The sequence below is a fragment of the Ambystoma mexicanum genome, chromosome 8 (assembly GCF_040938575.1).
Source record: "Ambystoma mexicanum isolate Mex_15411 chromosome 8, UKY_AmexF1_1, whole genome shotgun sequence".
Taxonomy (NCBI): Eukaryota; Metazoa; Chordata; class Amphibia; order Caudata; family Ambystomatidae; genus Ambystoma; species Ambystoma mexicanum.
In genome coordinates this window covers 1,226,662,714-1,226,688,330 of record NC_090929.1, presented here as the reverse complement: position 1 = coordinate 1,226,688,330, position 25,617 = coordinate 1,226,662,714, and the positions used below count along the sequence as shown (strand labels likewise).

Sequence of the window (25,617 nt, the reverse complement as noted above, 5' to 3'; positions counted from 1 at the left end):
TGAAAGTATTTCTGATTCTGAAACCTCCATTTCATTTATTCCCCCAACACCACGAAGACCTGATCGAGTGAATCATATTACAACCAGAGAGCCATTTTTAGAAAAATCCCCAATTATAATGCTGGAGGTGATGAACATTGCAATTACATCTCTTGCTAAACTGTTCGAAGTGCTTGACTCAAAGGTAAACTTTATTACTGATAATCTTAAAAATACTGTTATATGGCAAAAATCGATAGTTGATTCCCTGGCCCAGAGGCAAGTGCTTGATGACAAAGTTGCTTTGACATCTTTAAGTCAAATACTGGAAACTGTAACCCTATTGAAAGTGACTATTGATCAGAGTGGATCACAAGGTACTCGTTGCACAACTAATAAGTCCGAATCATGTTCCAAGGTTGTTGTCCCTTTTATAGAGGGAATAATTCGTGAAATTTCTGATGAAATCCCTATCACAGTACCCTCATTACCATTGGAACCATTAGTTGAACTACCCACGGTTTCTCCGTTAAAGACATCTTGTATAGTAGGAAATGCGCCGGTACAGAAAGAAGCATATATGATTTTTGATAAAAATAATAAGAAACACGGATCTGAAACTATTAGATCTATTAAGAAAACAAAAAATCAAAAAAATAAGAGAGCTCCATCTACTGCTCACACTAAACAATTTATAAAATCGCTCCCAAAACCAGTTAGTGGTCTGAGATTGGTATCTAATGCTATAACCAAAAAATATACCAATCTAGTACAAGAAAAGAAAAAAAATATAAAAGAAGGGATGACCCACCCGCAGATAAACTTAAACCACTCACCATTAGATGAGTTACTGCAGGTGGTAGAGACTTGTGAAAGTGAGTGCGAGACTTCGCCTGTCGAAGTGCGGGTAACAGCACCATCCAAGCTGGTTTCTGGAAATAACTGTGTTCAATCTGTTCATCCATCTAACCACGCAGAAATTAAGAAAGCAGTAGAAGACTATATGAGTCAATTTCAATCAAATCCAGTTATATCTCATCCGCTGTCCTCCGCTATGCCCAAAACTTTGATTAAAAGTGCTGATCTTATTACGGATCCAATCAGTCTGGTGTCTCAAGATGAAGTATATGCGAAAATTACTAAAAGCATGCCTGTCACACCAGTTATACCGGTAGTACAGACAAATATCCAAACTGATATTCTATCCTCGATTAAGGACTGTTTGGTGGCCCTAACCTTAGAGCAAAAGACAGTTAAATCTGCTATGAAATTATCTAATTGTTACGATTCTTCAAAAATTGCAGACCAGAGAGTGAACTCTAGGAATGTTACATTCAAACTGCCAGAAGCAAATGATAAATCAAATACTATTTTAGAAGCATCACATACAGGCAAAGTGGCCCCTATGTCCTTGGGGACTGGTAATCAGAAGAAATTGCCCCAATTATATTCAGTATTCCTTAGTTGTCGAGGAGGATCCTTTGCAAAATATACTATGAATAGGCGAAGTATTATGGAAATATTCTCGGATATCCCAATGTTGGAGTGTCTGGCCTCAGGAGATATTGATTGGATAGAATTTCCTGATGAAAATGATCTAACTGTCTCCTGTCTTTGGATCAAATCACGTGCAATCTTTAATATTATATGGTCCGCAAGATTGGAGCTTTTTGAGTTAGGATTTAAATTAATTCCTACCCAGGGTGAAAGTCCTTCAATGGAAGACACGCAACACCTAGGAAGAGCGGTGGCTGGGGGACAAATTCCCGCCATCGCTCCTAAAGAAAGTACGGTCTCTGTAGCTAAGGCTAGTAGTTGTTGTTGTTGTAAGGATGCATAACTAGCTTATGACGAACTGTGTCCCTTGACACAGAAAATTAGAATCCTAAGCTGGAACACTAGAGGTTACAAGCACTTATTGAATGACGTAAATTGTAAATTGAAAGAATTTGATGTAGTGCTTCTACAAGAGACCTGGTTAATGACTACACCGTCTTGGGACAACCATCACATTCATTTAGTCCCTACGTTTAAAGGTCAGAAAGGTAGACCAATGTCTGGATTGGCAATAATATCTGATCTCACTACTATAATCAATGAAGCTGACTGTCCCTCTCCGAATTCCTTTATGCAATGGTCTATAATCTCAATCGGGAATGTTAAAATAGCGATTATCAATCTCTATTGGAATCCCGTAGCTATACTAACCACTACTTTCATAAAGGATCTTAATATAATTATGGAGAACATTGTAGGCTCTTCTAATATTGCACATGTTATTCTTGCTGGAGATTTAAATATTCATCTTTTCTCTCCAAATAAAAAAGGAAAGTCGGAACGGGTCACTCAGTGGTCATGCTTTGTTAAAACCTGGGACTTGCTGATATTAAATGGTGCTTACAAAACTGATATTCCAGCCTCCCATACTTGGTTAAGCGGGTCACACAAAGCAACTCTTGATTATGTTTATGTAGACCGATTGTTATTTGATCAGATCCCAAAATTTGACATTTTGCCTACTGTAGACAGTGATCATCTGATGCTGACGTTTGAAATTAGGCTTCATGGTCGTAGCAGGAAACAGCAATGTCAACATCAGATAAAAAATTTGAATGTCAATTCACAGCTCACTAGATTACGCTGGACGCATTCTGCCTTGGAAGCGTTAGACAAAGATTTTATGAGAGAACAGTGTTTTCCTTCAGATGCAGCACATGATTTATTAGAATATCACGATAAAATACATATGTTTGCCACTGTTAATACATCTTGTCATAAATTATCTAGTAATATGCTCCCTACGCATGTATTCGATCAAATGGTCAGAAATAGAAAGTCCCTATTTAGGAAACAGAAAAGACAGTCATTGCTTCTGTTGGCGAAATATCGTGACTTAGCTTTAAGAAAGATAAAGACTGACTATAAAAACTGGATTCGGGCGTATAAAGCTAAGATGTATCAAAAAGATGGTGAGCAATGGCTTCAGGTAGTACAAATGAAAAATACCTCTCAGATCTGGAAGTTAATAAATGCAGGTACAGTGTCATCCCAACTTTCATCTCAAAGTAATGATGTACCTGAAAAGTGTTGGGTCGAATACTTCTCAAATATGTATGCTTTACCACCAAATAACTGTCATGCTACAATATTGAGATCGGCTAACCTTAGGTTTTCTCTTAAATTCGACCGAGATGATATATTGCTCTATATCAATAGAGCAAGTTCATCTAGAGCCCCAGGGCCAGATAGTCTGTCGAATCATACTCTGAAATTAAATCCGGAACTGTGGGCCAGCATTCTATACTCTTTGTTTTCCTCTATCCAAGCAAAGCAATGTATTCCTTCTTCTTGGTGTAGAGCTGTGGTAGTCCCTATTTATAAAAAGGGGAACCGTACGGACCCAGCGAGCTATCGTCCTATAGCGCTTCTTGATGCTCCTGGGAAAATCTTTGCTAGAATTATTTTGAGAGACTTAAATATTTGGTCCTCTCAAGAAAATTGTCGTGATCCCTTTCAGACAGGATTTGTTGCGGGCTTAGGTACTGCTATTAACATAACCATACTTAATGCTATTAAAACAGCTTATGCAGTCAAACAACAACCTCTTTACCTTGCTTTTGTTGATTTCCGAGTCGCATTTGACTCTGTTGATCGACAATTATTACTCAATAAACTAACGAATTATGGATGTCGACCTTCTCTCATCTCGCTAATAGGGCTACTACACACTAATACCTCAATGCAGGTCAAACTTAACTTAAATGGACTATTATCAGAAACTATTCATACAAGACGCGGCCTTAAACAAGGCTGCATTCTTGCGTCAACACTATTCAATTTATTTATTTTTGATTTGGGTGTCGAATTTTTAAAAGTAATTAATGATGCACCAAAGCTTGGTAATCAGGCTGTTGCCTGGCTCTTGTATGCCGACGATTTGGTTTTAATTTCGCAAACGCCAATCGGATTGCAGTTGCTGCTCAATCAGCTGGGATCTTATGTTACCAAAAACCACCTAATACTTAATCTGGAAAAAACCCAAGTAATGGAATTGAAAAATACCAACTTGAAACATTGGAAACATAATGAATGGCTATTACAAGAGCAGAAACTAACTCTAATAAATGAATATAAATATCTTGGCATTATGTTTAGCAATTCAGTCCTGAATGAGCCCCAGCAAAACAGTATATCTGGAAAGCTTTTATCGCTGACCTCACAGGCTAAAATACTCTTAGCCAAGTTTGGCAAATTCTCGTGTAGCCATGTTATAACATTTTATTTACAGAAGGTAATTCCTGTAATTGCCTATGGGGCTGAAACTTGGATTCCCCAAAACCGATCATACTGGGACAGGATTGAAGCTCAATTCTGGAAGAAAGTATTTAATCTCCCTAATTCTACTCCTAATGCCCTGTTACGGTTTGAATTAGGTAATCTTTCGCTACACATACAAGTAGTATGGAAAAGGTGCAGTCTCCTTCGGAAATGTCTTTTAGGTCTGTCGGCAAAAAATGTGCTGGCGACATTGGCGGATTATTTACTTCGCTCTGAACATCTGTTTCCGAAAAAATGGAGAACCGCAGTTTTTGATGATCTGAATATGGCAAACATCTCAATAGACTTATTGCTAAATAATCCGAACAGAGCCAAACTAAAACTGCATCAATATGATTGGCAATATACACAACAAAAATGCCTGGGATTAAAAGATTTCGACAGAACTCTATTTGGTCATAAAAAACTTCGACAGACAGCCGATTATCTTTTGAAATGTCCTTCATCTAAACTTCGAACTCAAATTTTAAGATTTCGTATGAATCTCTGGCCAACGAATCAGATTTTATTAAGGAGAGGTATAATAAAATCAGAAGTCGCGTATTGTCGATTCTGCAAAATTGTCGGAATGGAAGAGACTCTTAAACATCTATTGATTGTTTGTGGCTCATTAAAGAAACAAAAAAACAATCTTACAGAAATTAACACACTTGCATTACATAGCTCGCTCTGATAATGAATTATGGTGTGAATTATTTGCAACAACTAAAATCTCAATAAGAATAGCCACGATGCAGTTCTTGGAATCGGTAATGCAATCAGCTGACCGTTCTTGTATGATGATGCACTATAATAATGAGAACTAACAGCTACCTATTGTGGATTGCTTTATCTTATGGCTTTTCGAGATTTTGCAAATTAATCAATTGAATTGTACTGCAGGTAATATTGACTTACATCTATGCAAGTATATCTATCTCTTCCTGTGGAGAATTTCGTAAATTTGTCTCACTCTTTGCTGTCTTTGATTAATCAAATCAATGTATAATGAGAAAGAAATTATATAGTTGTACATTTATTGATCTGTTTATGTAAATGTTTGTTTTCAAAGGTTATCTAATTTTAACCAACCAAAATAAAGAAAAAAAAAAAAGAAAAAAAATAAAGGGTATAAATTGGGTCCCCCCCAATAAATAATAATAAAAATAAATGCATTAGATGCAAAGTTTTTAGATGGAAAAAATGTGATGGAATGGCATTAGATGCAATGGCATTAGATGGAAAGACCATAAACAGTTGATACTACATAACAGAATAGTTCAGACAATTAAGAAGAGCTGGCCAGAACTGCCAGATGTGGAGGATCCAAGAGGGATGTTGGACGCTTGGTACGATGTATCAGAAGGGGGGCACAGGGTCTCTAGACTGTATGAACAGCTGCTGAAATCTAAGAATGAGCGGGTGCTGCAAACGAGAGGACGTTGGGAAAGGGAGCTCCAGAGGCCCTTTAGTGACCAGGAATGGTCCAGAATCCTGCGATACTCCAAGAAAGTGTCCACGAATGCGAGATTTAGACAGGCACAGTTGACTGATGGGGAACCCCCGAGCTGCCCACGATGCACAGTGGAGGAAACGGACATGCTACACATGTTTTGGACCTGCCCCGTGATAAGGACTTTTTGAGAGGGAATCAAGGAAAGGGTGGCGGGGGAGAGGGGGCAGAATCCACAGGCAAGCATGGACCCCAGAATCTTACCTATTGGGCCTTTTTCCGAAAGGAGACAAGCAAAAGACACAACTGGCTAAGATGAAGGATTTGGTGTGCATTCTGGCAAAGCACCATATAGCAATGGCATGGAACTCCAGTTCGGGTCCGAGCATAGACTCACAGTGGGCTGACCTTAACAAATGGTCGGTAGCAGAGACAGCAGTGTGGACACAGGTGGTGCAGAGGGGATAGGGGGAAAGCAGACATAAGATACTTGCATGGAACATCCTAATACAAGACTTATTTAGGCAAAGGGACGAGAGCAGCACAGATGACCCCAGAGGACTGGAAGAAGATTCATAGGAGAACTAGCAAACAAGCAGAGTATCCCGATAAGGCAAAGGATATAGGCCAGAGGCTTGACAGGATGTGAGGCCATCGTTCAGGGCAGCACAGCCACAGAACTGCGCCACGACGAAGGATGACATAGGGCGGAATCCACTAAGGAGTGCCAGAGTGATTGTTATGTTTGTGGTGTTGTTGGTAAATGTTGTACAACAATAAAGAGTAAAAAAAAAAAACTTTGTGGAAGAAAGAGTTGCAGAAAGAACCTTTGATCAAAGAAGTTGATAATTGGGTAACAATGTGGCAGAGAGAGTTGGAGAAAGAAACTTTGTTGAATGAAAATAACTTGCATGCTCTATTCATTGTTGATAAATCATAGCATCAATGAAGCAAGTTATTTGCTATCCTGACAAAATAATGTTATTTTCAAGAAGAAGTATTGAGAAAGAATAACGTGTTATTTTGACAAGACAAAGTTTCCTATGATTACAGAAAAATTGCATTTAGGTTTGGAACTTGTGTGTTGGGAGAAAGTCAAGCATCCTTGAAATAGGATACTGTGGAAGACATTGTGTTTTAACTATCAACCGGTTGTGGTAAAAAAGGACATTTGTTATTTCTCCTAGAAAGACTCTGTGGTTGGAAAATAATTTTCTATTTCTCTGGACAGAACTTTGTCAGAACAGAATTATAATTTGAGTATTGCAGAATTGATCAAGGGGAGGGGAATGCAACCCTGGTCACAAGGATTGCTTTCAAGACTTTGAATAAATGGCAAACATTGAGAAAACTTTGCCTTTGTGTATGTCTTGCTTTTCTGACCCCTCACAGGACATAACAGAAATTATCTGGATCCCATTTCAGTTTGAACCTGTGAGCCATGTCGAGTCCACCAGGGATGAAGCATCTCACATTTATAGGACCCTTTTGTTGAAGGTCAAAAAATCTTATGGACTCAGCCGTTCCAGCTATGTGGATGACACACCAAAAATATGCAAAATGATAAAGGAAACTCGAGCATCACCCTTAGCAACTGCCACACACAAATACAATTAATACAGTAACCAACTGCACTCTCTTCTCCTATGTAAAATACATGTGCATGTACCCTGCAACCACCAATTCTTCGTTAACTGGCACACAGATGCCTACGGAGTCGGTGCGCTTTTATAAATGTCAAAATAAAAGAATAAATGGCAAAAAAGAACTGAACCACGACAAAACAGTAGTGACAATCTCACCTGACCACATCTGAAACACCTCTGCCATGCTCTTTAGAAATGGGTAACTGCGCGAAACCATCTAAAGTGATCAAGAACCTAGGCATACTAATGGACAACAGACTTGCGCTGAAAACCCAAGTCAACGCATCAGTAAACAAAAGGGCTTCTACCATCTCTGCTCTATTGGACGGATTATGCCCTAACTCTCCCTCGAACACAGAGTGCTGGCCATCATCTGCCTGATTCTTTCAAGAAGTCTACACAAACCACATCTACCTAGTTATGCCAGGCTACCTAAAAAAAAAAACCTCCTAGCAGAGCCAAAACACAAAGTCAGACTCAACACAAGAAACACATGACACTGGCATTCAGAGTACTGCACTGGCTCCCAATCAAAAAAAGGATCCAGTTGGAGGCCCTCTGCATCGCCCACATAGCACTTTAATGTCAAGGAGCAGAATCCTTTCCAAACAAAATAACAATAATAATAATAATAATAATAATAATAATAATAATAATTATTATTATTATTATTATTATTATTATTATTATTATTATCATCTCACTCTACCAACCAAGATACCCAAGATCGAGAAAGAAGATTTTGCTAAGCTGGCCATGCAGGAATGCACTACCAAGGGAAATCAAACTGGACAAAAGGGGCAGTCCAGCCCAAACTGCTTGGTCACTTCCCTTCTGCACGAGACCACAAGCATCCCCAAACATGTTTCGGACTCGTTGAGCCTCATCAGTGAGTAGTAGCTTGGGACTCTAGGCCCAGCAGGTACAGGACCCAGGTCTGGGAATACCGTCCCACTCGGGGTGACTAAGCAAACCAAAAGAGGCAATGGCTGAAACAAGTTTGGGGATGCTTGTGGTCTCGTGCAGAAGGGATGTGACCAAGTAGTCTGGGCTGGACTGCCCCTTTTCGGAGTGGGACCAAGCCTGATTTGCATATGGTATTTCCCCTTTTGTAATGGTATGATATTGTTTATTTATAAAGCGCCTATACACAGGCAAGTGTTTCAAAGCGCTCAAGGAGGGTGGGAACATGCGGAAAACAAAAGTCGATCAGAGCCCTTGAAATTCAGAGACGATAATAATCTGCACATACAGAGTATGTGAGTAAAATACATTTAACAGTTTGATATACAGCAAATAGGCCTGACAGCGATTGTGCCATTTTACCAGAGCAGTTAAGGGGTGAAGACAATGAAGAACAGTCAGACTATCTTCAGGCACGGTACGTACGGATCGTGCAAGTGCAAAGACATTCTCAGGGAGGGGGAGGACCAAGTGCACCCGGTTGGTGGAGACTAGGGTAAGTGCAAAGAGCCACTCTCTTGGGTTATTTTTCAAGTGCAGAGTGTCGGTGGGGTGAAGGGCCATGAGGCAAGTGCGAAAGAGGACTGGCGTGGGTGCCGGAGACCTGGGAGACGCTGAGGTGCACTAGGGGAGCTCTCAGCAAGCTGTGAGGGAGAGAGGGAATGAGCAGTGAACTAGGTTAGCAGGGTAGATGGAGAGATAAGGAAAAATAAAAGAGAAAGGTATTGAGGAGTTTCCAGAATTTAAAAGTTCAAGTTCAAGACAGAGAGCGGCAGGGAGGCTATTCCAGAGGGAGGCACCTGCTGAGGATAAGGATCTCCCTCCAAATCTCTGCTTGGAGAACCGGCTCACTCGCAGAAGGTTTGAGGTAGATGAGCGGAGGGCTTGTGAGGGACAGTATTTAGGCAGGCAGTGTTGCAGGTAGGTTGGTCCCAGGCCCCAGAAAGCCTTGTAAACAATGCAGAGGGTCGTGAACTTGATCCTTGCAGCCACGGGAAGCAAGTGAAGGGATTTCAGTGCCGGAGAGATGCGGCACCTGGGCTTGAGGCCAATGATAAGTCTCACAGTTCTGTTCTGGATGAGTTGCAGAGGGCGCAGGGAAGAAGGGAGGTTGAGGAAGAGACAGTTGCAATAGTCCAGCCTAGAGAGAACCAGGGCTCTGGAGACAGTGAGCCGCTGGGGCAAAGTGAGAAAATGGCTTGGCAGAACGAAGGTCTGGAGGGTTGCCCAGAGCAATTCCAAAGGTTCGGATTCATTCCAAACCTTCGAGCTATCACCTCTTGTCTTCTTCCTGCCTTGACAGGTTAGGAAATCCCATATAGGGTCATTCACTTATTTGGGAAAGCTGCTGCTTTCGCAGGCTAGTCCTGCCTTTATGTGCGTGGCCCAGGAAGGGGGTGTGACTGTCTGGTCCCATTCCACACGCATGGAGCCAGAGAGTCTAGGTGTTGGGCATGAGTGAAACCAATTATTGACTCTGATTTGACAACTATTGGCTGCTTGAATGGTGCAGATCCTTGCCATTGGTGGTCTTGCACTTGCTTCCAGGCTGGATTTTGGATAAGAAGAGGACTCCTGCAGCCATTTATTCGGATCAGCGTTGGAGCAAGAACCTCTCATAGACGAACAGCCAACTGAAGATCCGAAGACTCGCGAAAAGGCCTGGCATCCCTTCCTGCGACTGGCCCGGCGAAGCCCTATTGGACTAGCTGATCTCCGAAGACCCTGAGCGGTGCATCAGCCCTTGGACAGTGGGACCAACTAGTCTCAACGCCTTCGAGGATCCAGCCATCCTGAGCCTTCGAAATGTCCCTAGACCACCCAGTGGACTGACCAACTCTCTCATGGCCTACCTCGCCAGAAGGGTTGCCATTCCGCTTTTGCACCCAGAGTTGGTGGTCGCCAGCTTGTGGTGCACATGTTGCATTCCCTGCGAATTTCAGCATCCCAGCATCAAGGGATCCTGTCCTAAAAAAGCTTCTTTAATCACGACTGGAAGTACACATGCCCGTCGTCTGTGTGGTGGCCGTCAAAGGAACTCACCTTCCGCCGTCATGTGAAGTGTCCTCAAGAGGCCTGCATCTTGCATCACTTCAATGTCAGGGGTTGCACATCTTGCAGCTGGACCTGACCCGAAGAATCCTTGCACCCACAGCTACTAGGCATCTCATACCGGAAAGAACAGCAGGAAATCCAACCTCCCGCAACCCCCAGTCGACCCATCAAGTAATCTCGGAAAATCGAGCCAGAGGGTTGGAGGGGGGAAGGGGGGGGTCAGTAAACGCAAAGCATTTGTCTTCCCCTGTCCTCCATAGGATAACATTGTGAACAAGTCCCTTTGTATCCTAATATTCCATTCCACTGAGAACACAATCTGCTTACCTAGCAACCTTGTTGAATATATTGTAAGTTACTCATCATAGTGACTAACGTACTCCTAGTCCATATTCCCCTTTCCTCCATACTGTATGGGCGTCCCTCGCTAGGGACCGGTGACAAAACCTTTTTCATCAGAAAAATCATCTTCCCCTTTAAATTTAGATTTGTGCGGGGGCGCGGCCCTGGGAGCATGCGCTCACCTGACTCCGGCCACCGGCACCACTCCTCAGTCCCCTTTGACTCGTCAACAATATCAACATTGCCTAATAACACCAGTTTTATTAGGGGGAAGATGGTGGGACGTATGGAGGAAAGGGAACTATGGACTAGGAGTACGTTAGTCACAACGGTGAGTAAATAATAATTACTCCCATGTCCCGTCCCCTTGTCTCCATATTGTATGGGCGAGTACAACTGAATGTAGCGCCAATGTGGAGAGGTGCAAGTTCCTTAACACTGCCTGACCAAATGCTGGGTCCGACCTGGAGCCGGCATCCAAGCATATCTTGCAGAAGGCCGATGGCATAGCCCATGTAGCTGCCTTGCTGATTACCTTCCACTGGAAGTGCCTCTGGAAAGCAACCGTCGTGGCCTTCAATCTGATTGCATGGGCATGTATATTTGCTGGAAGACGTTTGTGCTGCCCCTCATACCCCTCCTTGAGGGCCGTAACCATCCACCTTGATATGGAAGCCCTGGAGGCTTGACAGCTAGGCTTTAACCCACCAAAGGTGACAAAGAGGGCTTCTGATTTGCGGAAGCTCTTGGTACCGTCCAGGCAGTATCTCAGCACACGCCTCCCATCCAGACAGTGCAATACCCTCTGAGCGTCATCCTTAGGGCCTGCGAAGAACGTTGGTAAAAGTGGAGACAACCTTCTGTAAGAATTCAGGGTGAGTTCTAAGCACCACCTTGTCCATATGAAAAGTAGTATAAGGCTCACAAGCCACCAGCGCCTGGATTTCACTGATCCAGCGTGCCGAGGTAAGGCCCCACCAGGAGGGCCGTCTTAATGGTGACTAGCCTGATGTCCGCGAACACCATAGGTTTGAATGGTTTATGCACCAGGGTGCCCAAGACCATATTGAGCTCGAACACCGGGTGTTGTTTATTGATAGGCGGATAAAGCATGGTCAGGTCCGCCAGGTGTCTTCACCACCAGATTAGCGGATGAAAATTCATCCTCCTCCGAGTTTCTGTAGGCTCCAATGGCCGCCATGTGTCTAACCTGCACCCGTGAGTGTGCGAGGTGCGCAGAGAAGGATAGCACGTTGTCCAACGTGCAGGTCAACAGATCGACCTTCTTTGATTCCACCCAGTGACAAAACCTAGTCTACTTGCTTTTGCACTGGCTCATGGTAGCATTGTTCTTAGCCCCCTGTATAATGTCTAGGATAGCCTGTGACAGATGCAGATGCCTCAGTGTGACTTGTTCAGGAACCACGCTGCAAGGGCTAACTTCTGGGCGGAGGGGGCAGGGTGGATGACTGTGCCTCCCTGCTGAGAGTAGGCGTGCTGGGCCCAGTGGAAGGTGCACCGGGGCCTGATCGGACAGGCTGAGTAGTTCCGAGAACCATGGCCTTGCTGGCCACCATGGAGCTACCCGGATGATACGGAGGTGCCGGGCTTCCCTGATCTTTCTGATTACCCTGTGGACCAGGGGAGTGGGAGTTAAGGCATACGGGTTCAAGTTGTCCCACTGGATCTGCATCGCATCGACAAGAGAGCCCCTGGCCTCTGCCCTGTCCCTGCTAGGACGCAAACCGGGGACACCTCCTGTTGGACCAGGTGGCAAACAGATCCACCTGAGGATGACCCCACTTGTTGAAGATCCACTGAAGGACCTGTTCGTCCGACCGCCATTCGTAGTTGTCAGAACCCAGCCTGCTAACCTTGCCCGCCTCTAGGTTGGACTCTAATGGGAGGTGGATTACTGCCAAGTGCATGTTTACCAGAACCCACTCCCAAATGTTGACTGCTAGAGTGCAGAGGGGAGGAGACCTGGTGCCACCCTCGTTGTTGTAATACATTGCTGGTGTAGCTGTCCGTTTCAATGAGGAATGCCTTGCCTCTGATCATCGCGAGGAAGGCTTTGAGAGCAAGCCAGATGGCCCATCACCACGAGCCAGTTGATGTGGGCCGCCTGCTCCTGACAGGACACACCCCATGGATACTGTGGATGACCAAGGTAGCTCCCCAGCCCTCTAGGGATGAATCTGTGGTGATGGTGACCCTGACGTGCTGGTTAACGGGAGGGCCTGCCTATCCGCAGGTTGTTGTACCTGCTCCACCGTACTAGGTCCTGATGGAGATGATGTGGGAAGCTGACCTGCTCCTCCTGGGCTGGCTGAAGCCAAAATAATGAGAAAAATGTTTAGTTCCTATTGGTAATAGAAACTCCCATCCCCTGCACACCATTCAAGAATGGAAAGAAAATTTTCCAAACAAATCTCAATATTTTCAGTAATTTCAAATATTCGATATATCACTTTCAAGAAGTTATTTCGCCACAATCAACGAAAACAAACATTGAAAATAAAGTTCAATCAACAAATGTTCACCTTGAAGGTATTGGTTTTTTACTAAAGATATTTATCAAAATTGTACAAAATAATATTGTTTTTTCTTTTGAGTTCAATTCACTCAAACCATTGTAATTCAACAAATAACCAAAAGTAATTTCTTTCAACAAATTCAACAAAATTCAGAAGAATTGATACGAACTTCTAACAGATTCAAGGGAGTCAAGACTGTTAAAAAAAATAGGTTTCTAAAGTAAATTTCTACACAAATTTCTAAAAAAGGGGGGATAGTAATGAGCTCTACGCGTTTCGAGAGATTTGCCTCTTCTTCAGGAGCAATGACTTACTGCTAACTAGTACAGTAGTCACTAATTTTAACAATTATTCATAATAATTTCAAAAATGATACTTCAATGTGGAATGAGAACAACATTCCCTTTTTTTGGTAGTGAATATATCCTCAGGATTTTTCAGTGGCAACTATTCCATTGTGAGATGATGGAAACGTTGTCTTTTCGCAGTTCCCAATTCGTTTGTAATTATCTGTGAATAATATAATATATGTATTATTGATTTGATGAGGCAATGCAAAGTTGTGTTTAGCTCTAAATAATGCAGAGTTGTACCTGTGTATTCCTCTACTCTCCATTTAATGGTGAAAAAGCTTCTTCCAAATTTCAAATTTCCAATCAAGTTTTCAGTATGGAATCTTGGCACGGTTTGAGCTTGACACAGAGTCCCATTCAGGGTATATGGAAGTATGTTGTGGTCAATTCAAGTTTCCTCCCTGTGTATTAACAATTGTTCGAGTTAGCGCACTATATGGCATTTTCATGTAAGAGCGATTTTCATTTTATAGTTAACATCACATTTTTACCTGGAACGGTGACTGTTTGCAGCCGCGTACGTTTCTTTCCTCTGTGCTGTTTCCTATCGTGTCGCCGGGTCGCTGTGAATGTATCTACCTAATCAAAATGTTGTCTGTTAGCATTATATTGAGCGTGTTACATAATCAAGTCAACGCTGTGCTCAGCATGTTCATTATTCGAGTTGTTACCCCAGTAAGAAAGATTTCTGCTGTACCTGAGTCAAGTGCTCTGCCGTTCTTGAGCTTGTTTCTCCTCCTTCCTGCTCACTCCAAGTCAACCCGTTACCTAGCAACTAGACCCTATATTATAATGTGATCTAGTCACCTGACTCTTAAGAATTATGGGAATCTTAGTTTGAATTACGCTTTATGCCTAATATCCGATCCCTCCTATTCGCAATGTAGTAGAGTGTGATCTCTTCCTATAACGACTGTGCATTCTGGAGATGGTAGTTACAACTGCATTTACTGCATATGTACAATTTACACGGAAAAGATGATCGTATCTTAATAAAACAGTTCAATTTGAGGTCACTACTCATGATTCTCATAGTAATTTGCTTGGGTTTAAGTCTATCTCCCCTGTTTTTAACTAGGGACCGATATCTGCATGTTTAGTTTGTGATGTTGCATTTGGGTTATCCACAATTTGAAAAATTTAGATTGTCTTTCCATCAAATCACAATGTAATTTACATTAGTGTTGCTCTTACATTCAATTAAGTTCTTCAACATTGCTTTCTCTGTGATGTAATTTATACCACAGCCTCCATTTTTATGGTTATGAATGTTCTTGTAAATTGCCTGCTTTATCCCTGTGTGGTGATGCTAAGTCAACCTCTCTTCATAGGAATGAACTCAGACTGTATTCTTCATTCATTCCTATGGGTTCCAGAGCATCTAACTTGTGGACCCAGAACATTTCTCTGCGTGTTAGTATTTGTTCCAGATTACCTCCTCTAGCTGGTCTTGTGATTACCTCCAGGATTACAAATTTAAATTGTGAAATTGAATGGTGTTGCTCTTTAAAGTGTCTTGCAACAGGTGATTTTATATTTCCAGTCCTGATGTTCAATTTGTGTTCTGAGATGCGATCTTTTACACGTCTAATGGTTTGTCCAACGTAATATTTGCCACAAGGACAGATTAGTCCATATATTACGCATTTGTTCTCGCATGTTGCATAATGTTGTAGGGTGATTTTTTGTCCTGTGTATGGATGCCTGATTGTCGGACCTTTTTGCACGTTGTTGCATTGACTGCAATCCAGGTAAGGGAAGGTTCCCTTTTTTTGTTTTCCAAGAAATCGTTGTTGCACCGTGTTGACTCTTTCGGCTTTTACTAGAGAGTCTCTTAAATTCTTTCCTCTGGTATACGCCATTAGTTGTGGTTTTGGGAAAAGTCCACAGAGTTGTGGATCTAACCTTGTGATTTTCCAGTTCTTCTGTAATGTCCTTTTGATATGTGCACTCTTCGTAGAGTTTTTGTTAAATAAATCAGTGGAGGATTGTCTCTATCTTCTTTCCGTTGTTGTATTAAAAGTTCAGTTCTTTTCTTCAGTCGACATTTCTCTTTAGCTTTCCAGAAACATCTTATCCCAAGCTAAAGAGAAATGTCGACTGAAGAAAAGAACAGAACTTTTAATACAACAACGGAAAGAAGATAAATAAATCCGTGGAGGATTGTCTCTAACAAAATACTCTATGAAGAGTGCACATATCAAAAGGACATTACAGAAGAACTGGAAAATCACAAGGTTAGATCCACAACTCTGTGGACTTTTCCCAAAACCACCACTAATGGCGTATACCAGAGGAAAGAATTTAAGAGACTCTAGTAAAAGCCGAAAGAGTCAACACGGTGCAACAACGATTTATTGGAAAACAAAAAAAGGGAACCTTCCCTTGCCTAAATTGCAGTCAATGCAACAACGTGCAAAAAAGTTCGGGCAATCAGGCATCCATACACAGGACAAAAAAATCACCCTACAACATTATGCAACATGCGAGAACAAATGCGTAATATATGGACTAATCTGTCCTTGTGGCAAATATTACGTTGGACAAACCATTAGACGTGTAAAAGATTGCATCTCAGAACACAAATCGAACATCAGGACTGGAAATATAAAATCACCTGTTGCAAGACACTCTAAAGAGCAACACCATACAATTTCACAATTGAAATTTGTAATCCTGGAGGTAATCTTAAGACCAGCTAGAGGAGGTCATCTGGAACAAATACTAACACGCAGAGAAATGTTCTGGGTCCACAAGTTAGATGCTCTGGAACCCATAGGAATGAATGAAGAATACAGTCTGAGTTCATTCCTATGAAGAGAGGTTGACTTAGCATCACCACACAGGGATAAAGAGGGCGATTTACAGTAACATTCATAACCATAAAAATGGAGGCTGTGGTATAAATTACATCACAGAGAAAGCAATGTTGAAGAACTTAATTGAATGTAAGAGCAACACTAATGTAAATTGCATTGTGATTTGATGGAAAGACGATCTAAATTTTTCAAATTGTGGATAACCCAAATGCAACATCACAAACTAAACATGCAGATATCGGTCCCTAGTTAAAAACAGGGGAGATAGACTCAAACCCAAGCAAATTACTATGAGAATCATGAGCAGTTGTCTCAAATTGAACTGTTTTATTAAGATACAATCATCTTTTCCGTGTAAATTGTACATATGCAGTAAATGCAGTTGTAACTACGATCTCCAGAATGCACAGTCGGTATAGGAAGAGATCACACTCTACTACATTGTGAATAGAAGGAGGGATCGGATATTAGGCATAACAGGTAATTCAAACCACAATTTCCATAATTCCTAAGAGTCAGGTGACTAGATCACATGATAATATAGGGTCTAGTTGCTAGGTAACGGGTTGACTTGGAGTGAGCAGGAAGGAGGAGAAACAAGCTCAAGAACGGCAGAGCACTTAACTCAGGTACAGCAGAAATCTTTCTTACTGGGGAAACAACTCGAATAATGAACATGCTGAGCACAGCGTTGACCTGATTATGTAACACGCTCAATATGACGCTAACAGACAACATTTTGATTAGGTAGATACATTCACAGCGACCCAGCGACACGATAGGAAACAGCACAGAGGAAAGAAACGTACGCGGCTGCAAACAGTCACTGTTCCAGGTAAAAACGTGATGTTAACTATAAAATGAAAATCGCTCTTACATGAAAATGCCATATAGTGCGCTAACTCGAACAATTGTTAATACACATGGAGGAAACTTGAATTGACCACGACATACTTCCATATACCCTGATATGATATGATATGATATGGCATTTGTAACGCGCCTATACACAAGTGTTTCAAGGCGCGACGAGGCAGGGGGGGGAACAAGGGGAGACAGACAACGATCTTACTAGGCCAGGTGTCATTCAGATCGCGCAAGTGCAAGGGTAGAGGGGAAGGGAAAAGTGCATGGGGGAAAGGGAGAGGGGAAAGTGCAGTACAGGGTTATAAGCATACAGCATACAGGATAAATAACAAGGGCCAGCTGGTGGCAAGTGCGAGGTAAGTGCAAACAAGTGCTGGGAAGGGGGGCTGTATGGATACAGACACAGTCCCGTAGTGCAGGGGTTGCCGTGGAGGCAGTGCAGGGGAGAGTGGCTGGGCCGAGAACGGTGAATGGCCCAGTTGCAGATTCAGTGCAGTTTCAGTAGTATTAGCAGGGGAGAGGGGGAGAGAAAGCAGAGGCAAAGAGGAAGGTTTTGAGGTGCTTCCGGAACCGGAGGTGGTTCTCCTCAAGTTTCAGGGAGGTAGGAAGGCTGTTCCAGAGGGAGGCCCCTGCAGTGGAAAGAGATCTGCCCCCAACTCGTTGTTTGGAGAAGCGGCTGACCCTGAGGGAGTTGGAGGCGGATGAGCGAAGAGCTCGAGAAGGAAGATATTTAGGAAGAGAGAGTTGAAGGTATTTTGGCCCAAGGCCCCAGACGGCCTTGTGGACAATGCAGAGGGTTTTGAACTTGATCCTCGCAGTCACTGGGAGCCAGTGTAGTGATTTCAGTCCTGGAGAGATACGGTCCCTGGGCTTGAGGCCAAGGACAAGTCTTGCAGTCCTGTTCTGGATGAGTTGCAAAGGGCGGAGAGTAGAGGCGGGCAGATTAAGATAGAGGCTGTTACAGTAGTCCAGCTTAGAGAGAACCAGGGCTCTAGAGACAGTGAGCTTCTGGGGGAAGGAGAGGAAAGGAAGGATACCTCTGAGGAGGTGTAGCTGGTAGTGTGACTTCTTAGATACGTCGGATATGTGAGGAGAGAAGGAGAGTGTGGAGTCGAAGATGACCCCAAGGTTTTTTGCCTTGCAGGTAGGAGTAGGAAGAGGGCCCAGAGAGGCCGGCCAGAGAGCAGCAAAAAAGGAGGGAGTGGGAGTGCCGATGAGTAGAATCTCAGTCTTACTGGCATTAAGGCAGAGGTCGTTGGCGGCACACCATTCCTGGATAGCAGAAAGACAGTCAGAGATGAGGGAAGGAGAAGAGGAGGCCGAGGGTAGCCTGAAAATGAGTTGGGTATCATCCGCATAGCACTGAAAGTAGGGGCAGAGAGCGGCGATGTGGTGGGCGAGAAGTGCCAGATACTGGTTGAACAGCCAGGGAGAGAGGTTAGATCCCTGGGGGACACCACAGGTAGAGAAGAAGATGTCAGAGAGGAAAGACCCCAGTTGGACCTGGGAGGGTCGATTTGAGAGGAAAGAGGTCAGCCACGCCAGAGCCTGACCAGTGATACCGAGGTTATCACGGAGACGGTTGAGCAGGATGGTATGGTTGACAGTATCAAAGGCAGAAGAGAGATCAAGCAAAATGAGAACACATGGAATGTTAGAGTCAAGGTTCGAGAGCAGGTCCTCACGGATGTTCAGGAGAGCAGTTTCCGTGCTTCTGGCAGCTCTGAAGCCAGACTGATGGTCATGAAGACTACCAACACATTCAGCATGGAGATTAAGCTGGGAGATGGCCAGTTTCTCCAGGAGCTTGCCCAGGAAGGGAGTGATAGAGATTGGGCGATAGTTAGCTGGGCAGGAAGGGTCGGAAGAGGGTTTCTTAAGAATGGGGTGCACAAGGGAGTGCTTGAGAGGGGTTGGGAAGACTCCAGAGGCGAAGGAGTGATTGCAGAAGTCAGCAAGGGCAGGAGCCAAGGAGTCAATGTGGTCCTTGATAGTTTTGGAGGAACAGGGGTGGACCTGTTTTGATGAGACTTTCATAGATCGGACTTGTCTTGAAACCTCGTCAGCAGAAAAAAGGGGAAAGGAAGAGAAGGAGAGAGGAGGGGTGGCTGCAGAAGAGCCAGAGGAAGGGCAGGGAATAGAGGGGGGGAGGTTATAGGAGGGAAGTGAGGACAGGATGTCCTGAGTTTTTGAAATCAAGTGAGAGGCCAGTGCCGTGCAGAGGGCCTGGGAGGGGACAGGAGAGGTAGAGACTGCAGCAGGGTTGGCCAGCTCCTTGCAGATTTTAAAGAGTTCGGCCGAATTGTTAAATGCCGCAGAGATGCGGGCTTGGATAAGGGCTCTCTTCTTGGTGAGAACGGAGAGCCGGTATTGCCTTTGGAGCAGGCGACAGGCCAGTTTGTCAGAGGATGAACATGAAGCACGCCATTTCCTCTCTGCCACCCTGCACTTGCGCTTAAGGGTGACGAGATCCGAGTCATACCAGGAGTTACATTTGGCTTTGGGCTTCAGGCGGATTCTCAGGGAAAGGATATCAAGAGTATCAGATATAGCAGAGTGGAGAGGGCTGTGTCAGGGTGGGAGTCAGCCGAAGGGGGAGGAGGGGGCAAGAAGGTGGCAGCGAAAGCCTCAACTGACACGCGCTTCATGGGTCGGATGACCGAGAAGGAAGGTGGCAGTGATGGGGGTGGCTTTGCCTGTGGGGTAGGGAGGGTGAGGTGGGAGGAGAGGAGAAAGTGATCACTCCAGGAGAGAGGAGTGGAGAGAGGGACAGAGAGGGGAAGGTCAGAGGAGATCAGGGCATCAAGAGTGTGCCCTGCAGAATGAGTCGGCCCAGACGGGAGAATAGAGAGTGAGAGAGAGTCGCAGAGGTTGCGAAAGAGTCCAGAGGGGGGACAGGAGGCATCCAGGTGGATGTTGAAGTCTCCAAGAAAGAGGAGTTGAGTGGTTGAGGACAGGAGTGAGGAGGAGAGGTCCGCCCACTCGGAGAGGAAGGAGGAAATTTGACCAGGTGGCCGATAGATAGTAGCCACGGTAAGGGAATGGCTAGGAGAGAGAGAGAGTCAGCAGACAAGACATTCAAAAGAGGAGTAGGTCTGCATGGGAGTAACAGTGGCAGGAATCCACTCAGGGAAGATAAGGGCCACACCTCCCCCCGCACGGTTGGGCCTGGGCACAGAGAGGATCTTGTAACCGTCGGGTAGGAGTGCGTCAAAGCTGGTCGTGAACCATGTCTCAGTGAGACCGAGTACGTCAAGGTCAAGTTCCTCAAGAAGGCGGCAGATATCAGAGGAATGTTTGACGGCAGAGCGAGAGTTAAGAGTGGCAATGTGGAGAAGTTTGCCATCTTTGAAGGACTTCCGGGGAGGGGTACAGATCAGAGGTACGCCCTGCGGAGGTGAAGAAGGAGCATGAGAGGGGGTGGGTAGGGAGGGAAGAGGCAAGTTAGTCGAGGACAGAGGAGGGGGCACAGCAGGAGAGGAGAGGAAGTTGATGAGGCGTGGGAAGCGTCTATCGAAGAGGTGAAGGTTGGCCTGAGGGCCTTGGACCAAGACGGTCCCATTAGCATAGACATTAATGATGGCCTTAGAGGAGTGGAAGGAAGCCAAGAGGACATCCCAACGGGTGCCACCATTAATGGGGGACTCTGAATGGGACTCTGTGTCAAGCTCAAACCGTGCCAAGATTCCATACTGAAAACTTGATTGGAAATGTGAAATTTGGAAGAAGCTTTTTCACCATTAAACGGAGAGTAGAGGAATACACAGGTACAACTCTGCATTATTTAGAGCTAAAGACAACTTTTCATTGCCTCATCAAATCAATAATACATATATTATATTATTCACAGATAATTATAAACAAATTGGGAACTGCGAAAAGACGACGTTTCCATCATCTCACAAAGGAATAGTTGCCACTGAAAAATCCTGAGGATATACTCACTACCAAAAAAAAGGGGATGTTGTTCTCATTCCACATTGAAGTATCATTTTGAAATTATTATGAATAATTGTTGAAATTAGTGACTACTGTACTAGTTAGCAGTAAGTCATTGCTCCTGAAGAAGAGAGGCAAATCTCTCGAAACGTGTTGAGCTCATTACTATCCCCCCCTTTTTTAGAAATTTGTGTAGAAATTTACTTTAGAAACCTATTTTTTTTAACAGTCTTGACTCCCTTGAATCTGTTAGAAATTCGTATCAATTCTTCTGAATTTTGTTGAAAGAAATTACTTTTGGTTATTTGTTGAATCACAATGGTTTGAGTGAATTGAACTCAAAAGAAAAAACAATATTATTTTGTACAATTTTGATAAATATTTTTAGTAAAAAAACTAATACCTTCAAGGTGAACATTTGTTGATTGAACTTTACTTTCAATGTTTGTTTACGTTGATTGTGGCGAAATAACTTCTTGAAAGAGTGATATATCGAATATTTGAAATTACTGAAAATATTGAGATTTGTTTGGAACATTTTCTTTCCACTCTTGAATGGTGTGCAGGGGACGGGAGTTTCTATTACCAATAGGAACTACACATTTTTCTCATGTCTTTCTTGACTTTTTGATACCAGAGTCATTCTTTTCTCCCCGGCACCCAGCAAAAACTGATTTGTATAAGGGTCAATGGACTAGAAAAAACAAAAAATACTTAAAGTATTGTACATAGAAAATACACATAAGATAGGGTGTGCTTTCCGTACTTTCTTCTTTTTTGAAGCCAAAATAATGGCACAGGACATAATGGAGTGCACAGTGACTCACATTGATACTTCAGGTCGGGCCATCTGTATTGCTACCGACATGAGAAGGACGGCTTGGCTAAGGGTGACCAAGTTTAACCCTGCCGCCCAGGAACATACACTGGACCTTCTTTTTGAGGGGGGGTGATCTGTTCCATTCAACAACAGACTAGGAACTCAATAAGAAAAAGATAGCTCACAGACTGCTAAGTCTTTATCAATCCTCTCCAAGTCCATCTCTAAAACTTATAGCCAAGCGCACCAGCGTTCAGACAAGGGTCGGTCCTTTAAAGGCTTCTGGGGCTTCCAAGAGAGACGGATTAGAAAACTGGACAGATCCCCGAGCCATTACCAGAGGCTGCTGCAGCAGAATAGACAGGGCTGCTGTGACTGGTACAGGCATAGGAGCCGGTGTCGTAGGGACTGGCGCGGGTGGCTGGGGCTGCGCTAGACCCAGAGGAGCTGGACCCAAAGGTGGCACGGCCATGGGTGCTTGCAGCTGTACCGGAGCAAGCATGTCCCTGATCACATACCTAAGGGTGGCACCCATCTGTGGGGACCTCATGAGAGTGAGGAACTTCTCAAAGAACCTGTCTTCACAGGCCTGCGGAGTGCTTGATGGAATAGGCATAGGTGCAGGGTCCTGAGGTTGCTGAGACCTAGGCTTGCCCTGTCTCGCTGTATGGGGCCCGGTGTATCTGCCCTGCGAAGTCGAAGGGTATGCTGTGGGTCAAGTGACAGGCGTTGACCAGCCCCACCTGGTCCCCAGAGGGAGATGGTGTCGGGTCAGCCGCCATTTTGTTTTGCTGCATGCCATGTGCCTGCGTTGTGGTACGTTCTGCGCTGAGCCCGGCTTCCTCCAGTACGCGGAGCAGTGGAGGTTGCGGCCTACCCTGAACCTCAGGTCAGGGCCTGGTAGGCAGAGTGCCCTCGGCTGTGGAGCCGGTAGTGCTGTGACCAGGCGCCCCCTCAGACATCTGCCTGGTGTTAGGGCATAGCCCCTCGGGTTGATACCCGGTAATAGAACCTTGTGGTCCCTCAGAAGAATCATGGGTAGGATCTTGTGATCCCTCAGTCTGTAGCTGGAGCAGCCTCAGTGTGTGTGCTGGTCGTAGGACCTGTTAAGTCCCCCCCACTAGTGTGCTTCCTGGGAAAGGAGTCACCTTTGCAGGGTGCAGAGGATAACAGTGCACCTACCTTGGGCCTGCTCTTCTGCCTCACAAAAGCTTTTAGGTCTTCTGGAGGACAAGGCCAAGGCAGCGGAGGCAGAGGGCGTGAGGGTCGAATGCTGGGAATGGACCCTCGCAGGCTGGACAGCTGCTGAAGCCTCCCGTCATCCACATGCGCCGGGTAGGCGCATGGCACCAGAGGACAAAGCGGTACCTGACAATTGAAAGAGAAAAATAAGACAAAAGTACTTGTCCGGGGAAGAGCGCGTGGAATTACTAGGCCAGAGGCCTAACCCATGAGTGCTGGTGAAAGCAGTCCGTTCCAGTCGACGCAACAAAGAGGACTGGGGAGTGGTGCCGGTGGGCGGAGTAAAGGGAGCGCATGCTCACAGGGCCACGTCCCGACGTGCATCTAAATTTAAAGGGGAAGGTGATCTTTCTGGTGAAAAAGGTTCCGTCTCCCGTCCCTAGCGAGGGACGCCCATACAGTATGGAGGAAAGGGGACAGGACGTAGGAGTAGTAATTTTAACAATCACCAACACAAGGAGATTAGAACTTTCCTACTGAGACTACATTCTGGGGAGAAGCATTGTGGTTCCTGTGACTTTTGGGTACAAGGCCCCATTCTACATAGGGATTGGACTGCTGAAATTAGGGAAATTCACTTGTGACTTGGTTCCATCTTTTTTTGTTTTACAACTTTATTTATTTCCGGATACAGCAGGTTCATAGAATTTACATGTCTAAGGCAAATAATTATGGTACATTAGGCAGTTTAAGGAATTTCCATCCCTCCCCAGACCATCGACTTGGTTCCATCTTTCCTGCACCAATGTACTCATTTTTTAGGTTAAATAAGTAATTTGAATGCATTTTAAGAACCTATGGTGGATGCATTTTTGTTTATTGAGTATTGTGCGATAAGATCACCTGCTAGTGACACTTGTTAGTACTGGGATCGAAATTAACATTGGATAAGCAGGAGCTAAAAGCAACTCCTGGGTATCCAGCATTCACCAGTGACCAGGAGCTACCACTCGGAAATGAGGAGCTAGTACATATGGTTCCACAATTCTAGCTTCCACATAAGATACAAATATATCATTTTGTCCACTATTTAGGACCCTGCATGCTTTTAACGTTCGATATATGTGTCCTAATGTTTATTTATAGATTACTCCAAATTCACAGAGGAAAGTGTGTTTGTTCATCATCAGTTAGCCCGGGGAGCCAAAGGTAGCTCCTGGGTGCTGTTGGTATCAAGCTAACCAGGTTCTTCTAGGCTACAAACATGAGCTAAACATCTCCCAGCTCCCCTCAATTTCGAACCCTGTAGTGTGTTTGTGTAAAGGCCTAGAATACATATTTTTATACATTTCTGTCTAAATTGAATTATGGTGTGCTTTACTGTCAGGACTCATTGTAGATCCCTGACACCATTCTCACTCTCCTGAGAATAGCCTTGACTGCTCTCCACATTTACCTTGATTGTGCTTTGGCTAACCTCTCAAGAGTTAACCTGTTCACTAAAACTAGGGTGGCCTCCTAAAATCTGTCCACCAGGCCACATTCTAGAAATCCATCTTAACACGCATCCACAAAACAAAACGCTACAATCTTACCTTTCCCTCTCAGTCCAACTAACCAAACCACCTACTCTCTTCCAGATCTGCCAGAGCGCCTGGGACGAGGCAAGGGGCATCAGTACATAGTACAAATCCTAACATAAAATAACATAATATGTTCTACTTCAACAAAGTGTTGTGTGAAATTGTAATATGTTGGTTCAAATTCAAGCTACACAATGTCTACATTTCACACTGGCTACTTTCTGCCATTAGGTTGTATAAGACTTGGCTGCATTATCCCAAATATGACAATTTAGATAGAAAACCGGAATCTTGTATTAGTCTGCTTATGCTCTTAATTTTACTCTAAAACATCACACGATTAACAGAATTACAGAAAAGTTCATGCAACATACCCCATATGATGCAGCATTATGCAAAGGTATCAGCCCTCCTTTGTCCTGTGCATTTACATCAGCCCCATTCTGTATCAAGTGCTCTGCAACTTCCAGATTGTTGTAGCCAGCTGTGGAAAAACAAAAGTGTTTGTTAAACCAACCACTTACAAGATTATTATTTTTACTCCATGGTATGTAATATAATATTCACAACACAGAGTATATTTAGCAGCAGTTGTGCTTGCCCTGTCTGTCGCACTATATGGTAAACATTACTCACCGTAATCGTATTTCTGATGCTTGTATCTGCTTAGATTCACATGCTATGCATAGGCCGACATCTAGTGGAAGCTGCAGAGTATTACAGTTGTTTTTGAAACTCGAAAAGGGACGTTGATAGGGCGTG

At 44.1% G+C, this 25,617-nt stretch overlaps 1 protein-coding gene across 3 annotated transcripts in view; it reads right to left on the bottom strand.

The window, feature by feature from the left end:
- TNKS2 (tankyrase 2) overlaps positions 1-25,617 on the bottom strand; it is a 2,182,082-nt gene that overhangs the window by 1,040,442 nt on the left and 1,116,023 nt on the right. For all 3 annotated transcript variants that reach the window (XM_069611330.1, XM_069611331.1, XM_069611332.1), the window contains exon 17: positions 25,230-25,339. In XM_069611330.1, the coding sequence (XP_069467431.1) occupies positions 25,230-25,339 (110 nt within the window). The remainder of the gene's footprint in view (positions 1-25,229; positions 25,340-25,617) is intronic.